Source organism: Egretta garzetta, unplaced genomic scaffold (genome assembly GCF_000687185.1).
Source record: "Egretta garzetta isolate BGI_Z169 unplaced genomic scaffold, ASM68718v1 scaffold264, whole genome shotgun sequence".
Lineage (NCBI taxonomy): Eukaryota > Metazoa > Chordata > Aves > Pelecaniformes > Ardeidae > Egretta > Egretta garzetta.
Genome location: NW_009259685.1, coordinates 5,720,313 through 5,734,957, shown reverse-complemented (window position 1 = coordinate 5,734,957; position 14,645 = coordinate 5,720,313). Strand labels below are relative to the sequence as shown.

General features: G+C 37.0%; 1 protein-coding gene across 2 annotated transcripts in view; it reads right to left on the bottom strand.

Annotated features, from left to right (window-relative positions):
- Window positions 1–12,048, bottom strand: part of MARCHF6 (membrane associated ring-CH-type finger 6) — a 47,011-nt gene extending 34,963 nt beyond the window's left edge. For both annotated transcript variants that reach the window (XM_009638762.2, XM_035894129.1), the window contains exons 1-3: window positions 11,921–12,048; window positions 10,980–11,053; window positions 3,571–3,714 (exon numbers count right to left, since the gene is read on the bottom strand). In XM_009638762.2, coding sequence (XP_009637057.2) covers window positions 3,571–3,714; window positions 10,980–11,053; window positions 11,921–12,033 — 331 coding nt within the window. In that variant the 5' untranslated portion in view covers window positions 12,034–12,048. The remainder of the gene's footprint in view (window positions 1–3,570; window positions 3,715–10,979; window positions 11,054–11,920) is intronic.
- Window positions 12,049–14,645: the final 2,597 nt, after the last annotated feature.

The following is a 14,645-nucleotide window of genomic DNA, read 5'->3' as shown; positions in this document are numbered from 1 at the left end:
GATACCGATCCTCTGCTGCCAGGGAGTTTCAATAGTTTGCCTCTGCCTACGATCTAGCTACATAGTGGGGGAACTTCAAAGGGGCAAGATACTGCTGTGAACTCCGCCAGGCTGAAAAGGTCAAACAACACAAGCCTTGTAACTCCCAATTACCCTGCGCTGCTAGGAAACCAGCGTAACAAAACTCATTGTGAGATTTTATGGAATAGGAAGGGGATTTTATTACACAAAATCTCTAAGCAAACTATTTTTCCTCACAGATTTCACTTGCTCACTCTCACACAAACTGTCCTCATTTTGGCTGGGATAGAGTTAATTTTCCTCCTAGTAGCTGGCACAGTGCTGTGTTTTGGATTTAGTACTAGAAGAATGTCAATAACTCACTGATGCTTTAGTTGTTGCTAAGTGGTGCTTACATCAGTCAAGGACTTTTCAGCTTCCCATGCTCTGCCAGGTGCACAAGAAGCTGGGAGGGGGCCCAGCCAGGATGGCCCAAAGGGCTATTCCAAACCATATGGCATCATGCTCAGTAGATAAACTGGGGGAGCTGGCCCGGAAGCAGTGATTGCTGCTCAGGGATGGGATGGGCATCTGTCAGCAGGTGGAGAGCTACTGCGTTGTGCATCACTTGTTTTGTATTTTCTTTTATCATTATTATTTTCCCCTCCTTTTCTGTCCTATTTAACTGTCTTTATCTTAGTCCACAAATGTAACTTTCTTCCTCCTCCAATTCTCTTCCCCATCCGAGGCAGGGGGTGGGTGGTGGGCTGAGCAAACAGCTGTGTGGTGGTTAGCTGCCTGACAGGTTAAACCACAACACAAGCACTAAGACGTGTATGCCTAAGTGGTCTGGACAGGATCACTTGTGGGTAACACTGAAGACAAAGGACACGGACTAGTAAATCTTCATTGTACCTCTTGGATTCTTCTTGATTGGCATTTATGAACTGATTTTAGACCTGCCTTTCATACTCCTCATGAGTGGACACCACTTGGGATCTTTACCTCATTGTTTTGTTTCATTCTTCTTGAGCCTGAGGCAAAATTCACAATTCTCCTGTTTTCCTTATCTGTATACCTTTAACTCCAGTCCTGTTGTTCATCTTATTGACACCTTATCTTTAGTCTGTTTTCCCTCTTGATTTGAATGAAATCACATATACGGTGCTCTTTGGCAAACACCAAATATCCTTTTAGCTCTTCTGCGGCTGCTCACATACACAATTCCATTCATACTTTACTCGTGCCAATTTAAGTAGTTCTATTACACATCTCTACAATTTTAACCACCACACACTTACATGAAACATGTATACAAATGTTCTCTTCAGCTATATTTTTTTTTTTAAAAATAGCAACTTAATCACTCCAGAAAAAATGCATTTATGCACCATATTGGTGTGCGAACAGTGATTTCTAAAAGTTGAGATAAAGGAGACACTTCGGACAACTGAACTCCCAGTCTAGCATTTCCTACTGCCTCAGTGTACGCATTCACTTGACTCAGTGTGTACACCTCTTTCTTGCCCCATGTACTGTATAGGTACCTTGGGTATTTCACTCTAGGAACCATGCAGCTAAATACAATTATCACAGAGTATAAAACCACTTTGGATTAAACTGGCCCAATTAATCCTGCTTCTCTGAACAGATCATAGCAAATTGTATAACTGGCTTTTTTCATCCACTAATGTAAATACAGTTTGTGCTAACAGAATAGCAACAGCATATCAGAGCCTGGTGGGATTAGGCTGAGGGTATGCACAGAGAGAATATTTCCTTTTATTCAACCATATAAGTTGCATGCAATAAAGAAGTGAAGTTACCAAAAAAGAATGTAGAATTTATCCCATGATGGCATAACTGCATGACTAGCACATTAATCTGGAAGACAGATTTGTTCAACCATACATCTCCTTCGGTATATTTGACAAGTTTTTTAGGCTGCACCTTTTTCTTCCAGATATAAAATAATGTGAAGAATACTTCCTTGTGAAGCCAGCCACACATAATTATGTGAGCCATATGGCTGAAACAGGGAAGCCAAAAAGGTTACATTGAAAAGTATTTAAATATTACAGAAAATTAAAGGTTACATTAAAGGCATTTAATGTAACAAGACAAGACCTGTACAAAACCACATCCATGAGACAGATCCTGACAAATTTCAAAAGGAAATGGATTTTTCAAGGTTTGTTAGACTGAACAGCTCTATCATGTTGGATATCTTCCTCTGCAAATATGTTACCCTTTACAGTATATTAATTGTTAAAGGAATCCATAAACAGCGGTACATGTGCAATGTTAGAAACAGAAATTAAGACAAAGTAAAAAAACCCAGTCACTTATAAATCAAAACATAAGTCAGTTATGTTGGCTTAGTAAATGAGTATTAAAACCCCAAAATGACATTTGTAAAAAAACCAACAAACTATGTAACTAAGTTGTAGGTGGTGACTTCTGGTAAGATTTCAGTATTACTGAAGAGCTAGCATCGGATTTACAAACAGTTATGAAACATAGCTACCTTAATTATTCTATTGAATATGATTTTGCTGTGCTTTAGAATTTTAGTAAGAAAAGCGTACAACATTTGTATTTTGAAAGACAATGGCAGAAACCCAAGATCCATCTAAAAACCCAAGGAAGAAATTGGAATTATTTTTTAGTTTCAATGTAAATCTTGTTTACTCCATGCCTGGAAAAGCTCTTTCTCGCACAGGAAGGACAGGCTGCAGAAACAGGATCATTCTCTTATAGCTGATGCCAGTATTGTGCTATTCTCAAACTAAGACAGTGCCAGCTACAAATAAAAGCACAGAACATATTGACAAACTGTCTAGGGAGATGCATTTACTGGCTCCCTGCTCTTTTGTTCAAGGGGTATATTACTGTTTGTAAAGACGCACTTCCAATCGTTTCCTTGACTGAACACTATATCCCTTTTGCCTTTTTTCATCTTCTCTATATTTAGAGAAATAGGGGATAAATAAATAAATAAACATTTCTCTAGCTTGTTGAAACATCAATAGTTCTCTTTCCATTTGCATTTGAAAAGTGAATTTTAAACTGGATACTACAGTAATTTAAGTGCCTGCTCTCTTTTTCTGTTCAATTCCTTTACCACTTTATAGTAGTAAAGTTCATTACAAATCAATTTACTTATGAATATAAAGGAATTCCACTTTTCACACTAAAAAAAATTACACTTTCATTTATAGATGGTTAGAAAAACCAGAATAAATCTTCTAATCTAATATTAATATATGGCATCAATTTAAAACTTCCATGTAGATTTTAAAGATAATTAAAAGCAGCATTTTATTGGAATAAGAAGTTTAAAAGCCCTTTTATGCATTTTCTCCTATCTCTTAACACCTTCCTGCATTGCACTACTGGCTTAAGAGTCAAATAGCTAGAACTTCCGAGTGAAAATAAGTGAAATAATGTCTCTGAATTTATGATTTATTTTATTTAAAAAACCAACAATGGCCTCACAAAACTTCCTTGGAGGAAGTGGCATATTTTCCTGCCTGTAAGAGTATTACAGTACAAAAAATTAATACTTACATGCAGTAAGAGGTACTACTCCCAACCATGCAAAGGCCACAAGTGTATAATGAAACCAGTATCGTATTGCTGTGCCAATACTCGTAACCAGTCCAGCAAAGATGTCTTGGATTGGAAGCCGTGAAGGCATATCTGGGGAATAAACTGTGTACAAAAGGCAGTTATGAAACAGTTATTCCTTTAGAGAAGCATTTATGTAAAAGTCCTGCCAACTACAAAATGTTTGTATTTCACAAAAGCTTACTAGAAGAATAAGCATATTTTATAGATTCCCAAGAGATGACCCCAAACAAATAACAAAAAAAAAATTCACATCACATATTTGTTACATTGTGTACTGAGTGGAATGGGAAAATTAATAAACTCCATACTATTTTTGCTTAGAAAATTTTCCTTAACAGCTTTATTTATCAACTGTAAACTCTGATTATCTCAAAATAAGCTCAAGCCTGCAAGAAAAAGCAGATTCTAAATTCAGTAGCCGTCTCATCCAGCACTACCTCAAAGATAACCCTGTCTGTTACTTATAAAACTAGTTCATGCGAAGAGCACAATGAACAAGAGCAATTAGCAATTTTGCATACTGTCAATTTGCTTTTGCTAGATAATTTAGATCCCACTTGCTATCCAACAACAGCATGAAATAAAAAAATAAAAAAAAAAAAATCAGCAAAATGAAAGTACCACACAGACAGGAAAACTAAAGGGAACTGATTAAATATCTACAGACTTTGAAATTTACACAGAATAACTTTTACTTTCAACAGGTATCCATTTCATACCATGCAAAATTTCCTCCAAGGTCACTCTACAGAACATAATGCAAATCTCTCAGCCTGTATAGAAATTTTCATAATAGTAAATTTACTTGACTTTTTAAATTCAACACATGTATACTACATAAACCCTGTTGAAAAGCCAAGAAAAACAGCGACAGGGCTGCTTCTTTTGCAAACAATTAGAAAACATCTATCTCTAAAAATTTCATTAAATTTCATTAGCTTCTACACACTTACATGGGTGCCAAGAAGTGGCACAGTATCAATAACAGATTTGAATCAAGCAGAGAAACTACAGATAGGAGTTGCACAAAGATATTGCTGCCTGGGTGTTTAACAGTTATGTTGGAAACAGCTGAGCTTCAAGCCTTTAACACATTTAATTAATGGACTATTTTTTTAAAACATCACATACTTTTCACGACATAAGGGAACTCAAGTTTTATAAGAACTACTAGAAAAAGGTTTTCTTTCCCTCTCAATGGGCAATTCTTTTGACATAGAAGTCCAAGAAACACGGCTTCATGCAATCTACTTGCATTCCCCCTTTTCTCCAATGAACATCCCTGCTACCTTTACCTACATTCCTAATCATCCTTTTACTAATCTTGGAGAGGAAGCCTCTACAGGGAAAAAAACCCAAAACACACCTCTTCTCTCCAGGGATATTTCCCTAAGTTTCTGCATTGTAAAGAGAACTCCAGAACATAGAAAAGCAGTATCAACATGCAGAAGTAGCCTAAGAACGTGGAGAGTTTGGTGGATTTCAACAACATATGGATTGTATTTGACACAAAGAAACAACAAAACAGTAACCGTAAGACAAAGAGCAACTGGTTTTAAATTTCAAAGGTTCTTAGTTTTCAGGTATCTGGCAAGGAACTGGAATTAGTACAAAAAAAGGGCTAAAATTACAACACAAGGGAAGTGTAGCTGTGAGAACAGAGAGCAGTAAACTGAAAGCAGGACACAAACATATTTTGACACTGTCTACCAATTTACAATTTTCTTATGACAGAAACAGATTTAGTATACAATTTGGTAGTACCATAGAAAAAGCCAATTAAAGACTTACTAGCAATCTCAGCTCATACTGAAACAAACATTCTAGAAAACTATCAGAGGAGACAAGCAGACCTTTGTTAAGGGTTCTACAAGAATACCTACCTAGAGCGTATTTGTTATACATTTATGGTATCACTCAGACAAAATTGAACTCAGCAGATACTTTGAGGCTTATTTTTTTAGTTTTCAAAAAATGTGTTTTGATCAACACTTTGGAACTGCAAAACAGGCTACAAGGAAAACATTAACTATGCATTAATGATTTATTTGTTAGGGGGAAGTTGGAAGTGTTTGAAGTTTTTTTAAAAAAATAAATGCATCTTTCAGGAATTACTGAACATTCACACAAGGGATTGGATGCCCATCCTAACTCAGTAAAACTGAAGTGGTTATAAATGTTAGCACCTATACATACTCATTTTTCTAAAGGCTTTAGGATTACAAGTGAGCATTCAAATAAATGCACAATGTAGCTACTCCTCAGAGAAGACAAGCTACATTCCCCTGAATTTTAACAATTTGGTGATTTCTGATGATTTCAGGAGCCGGGGGTGTAGGTGGTGGAGTGGAAGACTGCTGTTTTTCCTCTGCTTTGCCACACCTCAACATATATAAAGCTCCTACCACTGCAAGCTTTATGCCATGATGATAAGATAAAGCCCTTCTATGTCCGACAACATTCGGGTAGGTGAAATGCAAAAATTCCTAGCATGACAGGAACCCCTGCTGTGCAAGCACACTGCAGCACTGAAGCTTACTGCCAGTGATTTTTCAGAGCTAATCCCCCCCACTTGTGTCTGTCATCTACCACTATTTTCTCTCCACATTCCACCACCCTGTTATCCACTCCTCACTACCACTGTGAGGCTTGAGACTTTGTCCCCTGCCACTGCAGTATACTTCCTCTTCATTCCCTTTCGCACACTTGTCCTCCTCATCCTTCTTCCATCCCTTAATTCCCTGCTCATTAAATCTTTTCTAAATCAGTTTGAGAAACCAGTTTCCTGTATTATTTACCACAGTTCCTTCAAACAAAAATCTCTCTACTAGAGGCCAATTAAAGCAGTGCTTTTTTTTCTGTTACAGCATGAAATGCGAACAGACTTTGGCTGAGCATAAGTGAGCTTTAGCTCAACTTCTTTGAGCTGTCCAGGCTGTGTTTGACTGGTTGTTTTCTGGGGGTGGGTTTTTGTTCCACACTTACCACCCTCCCCCATAAGACTAACTTTTTCAGGAACACAAATATTAATTTTGCTTCCCCAAAGCAGACAGCTCAGGACAAAAATCTGCTATTACACTGACACAAATAAGGTAGGAAAAACACACGGCTGTCTTTAGAAATATTCCCTCTCCTGCAAAAAATAAGGAAGAACACAGACAATAATGATTAGTAGCTTTCAGGGAAACAATTTGTCAACAGATTTCAGCTGACAAAAAAAAAATCCAGAACAGGGAAGTGGGGGGAAAAAAAAAGTTCCCAATGCTCTAGTTTACCAAAGTGATACTTTCAAGTTTATTAGAGGAAGCTTTCTCATCATTCCCATTTCCTCAGAGGCTATTTAGCACAAACATCACACAAATGTACTTTGACAAACACAACAAGGACAATCAGCTGAACCCAAGTGCTGTAATTCCCACCAAACTTAGGAAGTAAAACAAACTCACACTTTCAATTTAACTTCTCTTTCCCAATGTTTTCAAAGTACCAAAACTTAATCCAAATAAAAACTATACTGCCCACACAGCTTCCCTTGCAAGGAGATACGAGAGATATCTAGTCATGACGCGGGCAGGACAGAAAGTAGCTCTCATCAGAGCACTACCTGAGCAATAACAAGGTCTTTTTTGAATATCTGTATGTTCTGTTATAATGTAATATGTAATGATAATTATAAATATTAGCAAACATGGATAGTTTCAGACTTCACTTTTGTTGCTTGTATTAAGAAAAAAGAAGAAAAAAGCAGCAGCAACATCATGAGCATTGGCACTCTCTGTAGTTATAAATGCCAGCTGCACAACAGAAAAACCCCAACCCAATGCTTATGGATTAATTAAAAAACCCCCAACCTTACGTATTTAACGTGGTGAATCTCAGCGTGCTATCGGATAGCTCAGGAGCTCAATCATCCACATGATTCACAGGAACAAATAGTTCCCGATCCAACAGACTTGCATATTAACAATTACACATAAACAAAGGTGGCAAACAACAAGAAAGGAAGAACAGTAACAAACCAGGATTAGAAGAATACAGTGAGCTCCAAGTGCATGCAAGCCTTGAATTAGTAACTCTGCATGTATAAATCAAAAACTTATTTCATATTATTATAAATTATAAACTGCAGAACATCCTACCCACATGGCTTCCTTCCATTTTACAATCTTTGTATTAACAAAGCTTGTGACATCGTATTGATCACTTACCAGCAATGCAGCTGCTTAGGAAGCAAAGGGATCAACCCATCCCAATCTCCGGCCAAAGATCAGGTTAGTCTACTTCCATATTTGCATATTTATGCTAATGTTACTTTCTACAGAAAAGAGAAGTTTCGAAAACTATCTTCTCATGGGAAATACAGCCTCACCTTCTTTCACAGGTCAGTGTTTATGAATGTTTAGTGTGACATCAAGAAAAGCGTATCCTAGCACATGACAAAGGAAAGTGCATGTGTGGGGAGGAAAAGTGTAATATAAAGTAGTTGCTCCTTAAAAACTCAGAAAGAAAACGTGCAAGTTAAAAATGAACAAGCACCTTGACATAATTCGAAAGAAGTCCAGAGCTGCTTATTTTTTTAATAGCTGTATTAACTCATAACTTGAAGAACTGCAGAAAAGGAATGGACTTTAAAACATACAAAATATAGCTTCAAAGAGTGCATTTGGAAACTGAGTCATTTGCCTACATGACTGAACATTTTTAGAGAGCGATGCTATTATTCAAAAGAAAAATCAGTTCCTTTGTACTCCTGCCAAGATGTAAGTTGAACCTTCTACTCTTCCTTCCTTACAAACAGTAACCTAATAGTTCAGGTTCTAAAGAAGTCACAAGATGTTAACAGAATTTAAAGACAGCAAAGGACTTACAGAATATATGCACTAGGAATATTTTATGAATATTCCATGCACAAAATGTTATACTAGCAAAGGAGCATTTTTGACAGAAGGACAGCAACAGCCTTAACAAGCAAACCAAGCTAAACTAAAAGAGGAGTTTCTGGTATTACTGCATGACTATTCTCAACTTACTGCCTGTCCATTGAAGCACAGATACCAATTATGTATCTGCATTTATTCCACCACATCCCATGGTGAATTAACTTATCTGAAAGTGCTTTAAAGCTGGCATGGTTATAGGCCAGATCCAGCTTTGCTTTGGATAACTGGCATATACATTATTTTTTTTTATTCCCCCCCCGGCAACCTGTGGCTCTTTCCCAGCTCCCACAAACAGATCCAGCTTCTAGACTGGACACCCCCACATTATCTTCCAAATAAAGAGGGATAAGAGAAGCTAAGGAAACCATAAATGCATGAGTGTTGCACGCGAGGGAAACAATGAAACGAGACACTGCATATAGAGGGCTGGAGGAATCTGTGCTAGATACCCAATGTTTGCTATCACTGTGTGCAGCCTGGCAGAAAAAAACCACACTGTCCAATGTGGAAAGCCAAGAAGAAAACTTTATCAGCCGAGGGTGCTAAACCTGGGGCGTGGCCAGTGCGTGACAGGAGGATAAGCAGACCTTTGCTAGAGGCTGGATGTGGAGGAAGTACTCTATTATGCGAGCAAGAAGGAGGTTCACTTATTACCAATTTCAGGGCTCCTGTGAGAAATGGTAACTTGTTAAACCACACTAATTCAATTATCATTTCTCATGTGTCCATAATCTGCAACTGCATTACAATCTGTGCTGGTAACAGCTATGTCAGTCAAGGATTAAACTACTGCAGGAACACCTCTGTTGATAAGGGCAGAGAATAAGCTTTCCAGTATCAATAGTAACATGCATATAAAGTGCATTTCATTTAGAACTTCTCATCTTCTTTTTTCTATACCCTAAGGAAAACACTAGACATTTTTGTCTTTTTTCATACAAAACTAGAAAGTCTTCTTTCTTCTTAGCAACTAGTAAATCACCGAAATGCACTTTTCTGATCTTGTACACTAAATTCTGTAGAGAACCTAGTAGCAGAATGCAATTTTTACAGTGGCTAATTTGCTTGTAGGGAGATCCAGAACTGGGGATCACTCTTAAGCTGCACAGCTTCCAAACAGAAGCAATATAACACCTTCATAGAGACATTTAACAAATAAAACCTGCAAGCAGATGACATCTCTCTTACATTTCTTATACAGGCCTCTATAGTATTTAAAAAGAATAACCTGAAAGCATTGCTCTGATCAACATAAAATATACTGTTGTCCTCACAGGGGAATGACAGAGTTAACATTGTACATTTTGCTGCTGATCATTTAAAAAATGGTCTAATGTGTTTAATCAACTGTTGGCAGAAATGGAAAATCCTGAGGTTCAATATACAGAAGGAAGGTGGATTATGGGATTTTTGGAACAGAAAATACACAAACTAAACCATCTGGGTCTTTAGCCTCAGTTTTCTCTACCAATGTACAAAACTAGTGAAGTACACTTTATTGCACAACACACCTAAAACAGTCAAACCTCATCTTCCTTCTCAACTCAAGACAGCTTCTCCAGTGCAGATACTCATCAATTTAAAAAAAAAAAAATTAAATTACATAGCTGCACCACAAAGAACAGAGTTCAGCAGTTGTAAAGAATAAATTGGCACAAATAAATTTAATGAGAAAAATACACAAGAACTACTTTACCTGTTCAACAGTCAATAAGTTGGCAATACTAAATAATGAGCCTAGCCTGCCACCAAGCCAAAGAACCTCACTTATTTCTACTACTATTGGTTAAAACGTAATTAAGAATCCTCTGGGAACTACATAAAGATACAATCATTCTTCATCATAAGTTATCTAACTTCTTTAGTTGAATGTAACATAAAAGGTGATCTAATAATGGGTAGTTACTGTATCTTGACTGAAATGCAAGTGGAACCAATTATCGTTTGCATTATCTGTCAAAACCATTTGAATTGAAACTGACAGCAGTCATGTGGTAGTGCTGAGATGGATAGTTCAAAGGTAACTTGAATTTGAAAACCAGCTTTCAATTTTGCTGCTGTTTCACCTTAACATTCAGACTTCCAAACGCTCAAATTTATCAATGAAGCTGAAAATATGCCATACACTGTAATGCTGGCAACAAAAGAATGGGACTGAGGCAATCAGAAAAGGTGCAGAATAATACTTCTTTTATGGCTCACAGAATATTGTGAAAGAACCAGATTATCCATTATTTAAACAATTCACACAGTTTGCAATAATATTCATAAGAACTGCAATTCAAACAAGAATGTAGAAGTTAAGACACAAGTTTGGATCTATCATACTGAATGAAAAAGTAATCACTTCATGCATAGTAAAAGAAAAAAGGAAAAGAAGTTCTGAAAAAATAGGAGCATACTTACTTGGTGTGAAAGCAAATCTGTGCTTACATAATTCACAGTATTCTTTTCTGCTGTGTTTAAGCCACTGAACTAAGCTGCAATAAAAAGTGATCATATTAATACACGCTATTGCATCTCTCTGCCTTATCCCTCCATTAAGGGATTCACACACCAATTCTCTGTTTTCAAACATAAATCAGCATATTGGTACTATTAAGCAATACTTAAATTAGCATGCTTATTAAGTCCATTTAGGCCACCAAGTAAGTTTCAAAAACTGAAAAAGGTAAACTGACTATGAGTAACAGCAACTCTTCAATTACATCACTTACGTTATCAATAAAGTATATTCTTTGAGTAAGTTGTTGAAAAGGCTAATAACTCAAAGCACATATCCTGACATGGGCACCCACTAGTGACACCAGTCCTTACAAATATTTCAAGATATGACACATATATGCACACATCTAAGATTTAGAACTGCTATATTTGTGTATTGTTGTATTTGAATGGCTATTAAAATACCATCAAAAGGAATGTGTGCTACAGACCAGAACTACAGTTTTCACTTTAGCATCTCCCTGATTATACACATCAAAATGACCAAAAAGTAGTAGGGTATTTTTATTTCTTGCTATGACGTTAGATGTTCTTTCTATTCCCAGCTATAAGTGGGAAGAAAAAGCCCCAACATTCTGATTTTTCTGCTTAGTTTTCATTAAGCTGACACACGAGCAGAACTGTAGTCCTAAACAAAAACAATTATCAGTACTTTCTTCTCATTACAGAACTGTAATGAATCATCATGTAAAAAAACATCAAAACCTCTAACACATTTCTGCTGAAAATTGGATTTTCTTACTAGCCAACCTGAAGACTTAGGAAGTATTGCTTCTAGAAACATGTTAACATATTTTATTAAAAAAAAATAAAATTAAAAAACCCACAAACACAGAACTCACCATTCCTGATGAATAAATTTAATACTGCCAGTACACACACATGGATGATAGAGGGGTTTCTCAGGAGTTCCTTCAGACCGACAGACTCTGCATATATCTGCTGACAAGAACATAAAGCTTAAACACTGCTACTTAAAGAACTCAAATTTACAAGACAAATTACACAATTGAATGCTAGAAACTTTGCCATGCAGCAAAATGAAGCCAGAAAAAAATGAAAGAGGATGAAAGACAGATTTTATCTGATGCAGGACATGAAGACTGAGAGATCACCAGAAAAAGCAAGAAGAATGTTTATCTACCTGATCACATTATAAAAAAAAGAAACCAAACCATGTCTTATTACATCTTTAAGATTTCTAGGAGTAGAACTACATGCAGAGGTGCTCTTTGCCTAAAAAAGTTATCACTGAAACATAGAGATTGTTAAGGATAATCTTCCTGAAAGGGGAGACTTTGAAATGGAAAAATTCTGTATGAGTTTTGAACAAGTTAAAAGGAGGCTGAGCAGAAGAGATTTACTAATGTTTAACAATGACTTAAACATGCCATTTGCTACTCCTGAAACTAACACGGATGCTCCTTGGTGCTCTCAATGAAAGGGCAAAAAAACCCATCACAATAAACAGAAACAGGTATTTTGTGAGTTTGCTACCCGAGCTGAATAAGGCCACCCATTGAGCAATCTACAGTCCAGTCACAAGAGGGATGACATTTTCTACTTCTTATTTCATAATTTCAATAATATTTCAATAGGTCCTGCACCTTCTTTATTCTCTATTTTTGACATTTTCTTACAACTAAAGGTTGCAAGATGTTTTGTGCACAACAACGTGAGTGTAAACCTCTCCCTCTAAAGAACTGATGTCTCTTAATACCATTCATTTATCCAGAGCATTTAAACATACAACCAAATATAAATAAAAAATCAACTATTTTATTTGCTTATTGACAGATGCATGGTGTCTTCCTTTTACTCCCCCTTTAATACCATTGCACTTTCACTTCTATTAAGGAAATTGACATAAAATGTCCATTTTTATAGGAGATTTAAGTTTAAGATTTTCTCTTTTGTTAATTATTTCTCTATCAACCACCATTCAGCAAACCTGCAAGAGTGTAACAGATACACATCAGAGATCTTTGTTAGAAAAATACCTACTTAAAGTACTGATATAAGAATACTGAAAATACGCAATTTCAAGTCTGAATCACCTATCTTCATTCTTGGTTGACATCTCCAAAAGTTAATGTATCTCTACAAACAGTTCCAAAAGGTACCAATCATTAAAACCTGAATGTTTTTCTACAAAGAAGTCACAATACGACCATATCCATAGCTGACACAGTATTAGAACAGTTTCTACACTTAAAGCGTAAGAATACAAGTGACTTCAAAAGAAAAAAAAGTAATTTTATATCTACAAAAGAGAGTGTTGAACTCATTCATGCAGGCCGAAAACCTAGAATTAAGAGAAACGTGTATTCAATACCACATCGACAATGCTACAAAGAGACGTAAAGAGTACTTCTGTCACAGCCACATCGAGCAACGACGTACCCCTGCAAACATCAAGAGCCCCTGGTTTCTCTGCCAACAAGAGCGACCAGAACCACCGCTTCACGTAACAAGCGATCTCTTATCATAGAGATTATTTCCAGATCACTGCACGGGACAGGTCTCTTCAACTAACCCACCACCACTTGCTGTGGCATGCCCACCTTCCTCCAGCATTCCTTCAAACTGAGCTGTTTCGCTGCAGTACACTGACAACTTTGTACTCTGGATCAGCCTCATCAAGGGTCAGGCAAGGACTAGAGCCAGCACAAGAGACAGAATGTGAAACCACTGCTTTAAGAATACTCTCTGGCACAAAAGCAAGCAAGTTAAGAGCAGGCTGTTCTCTGAAAGACTCCAGTAGCTCTCTGAACCCGCTCATTAATGGTCCATTGGCTTTCACAGCAGACTGGTCACTTATTCTCAAGACTGGTGGGAAAAAACATAATTTGCTTTACTGAAAGCAAATGAATTCTTTATTTGGAAAAGAATTTCCTCTGTTAGCTTACTAGTATAAGTTAAACCTAAATTTTAATTTTTTCAAAGGCTACGAGAATTTCTAGATAGTCCCACTTGTTTTATAAATCCAAATAAAAAAAGTACGAGTGTAACGATCTGGACTATTAAGCAGCTGATAGCTTCACATGAATAAACCCCGCTGAGGGTCAACATGTAAAGCTCTGCACCTTATGAACTACTGTCATGTTCAGAGGTAATTCCACTGTCTAACAGACACTATTTTCCTACTTGCACACACACTTTGCATCCGTTTTGTCACGCATGTGTTTTGGAAAGAATGACCTTGGGTAATACAGTTTCTTTGTTGCCCCAGAGAACAATTCTCTGCCTATCACCTCTCTAGCTGTGTCTTCATCACTAACAGCCAAAGGTGGAGATTATGTTATTTAGCAGCAAACTGATTGAACTGGAAAGAAACAGAAGTACCTCTCATCAGCAAAACCTGGCGCCTGGTGCTTTCAGGTGCTACAGAGAAGCAACTCTCACATTCACTGCAAGATGAAGAAGCTGCCCCTTGGGTCTGACGGTTACTACCCTAAACTGCCCCTCTCATCTAAGCTCATACCATCCAGCTAAGTTTTCGAGCTCCACACTAAACTCAGCCAAGCACGAAACCATCAGTAACACCACAGCCATAATATCGCTAAT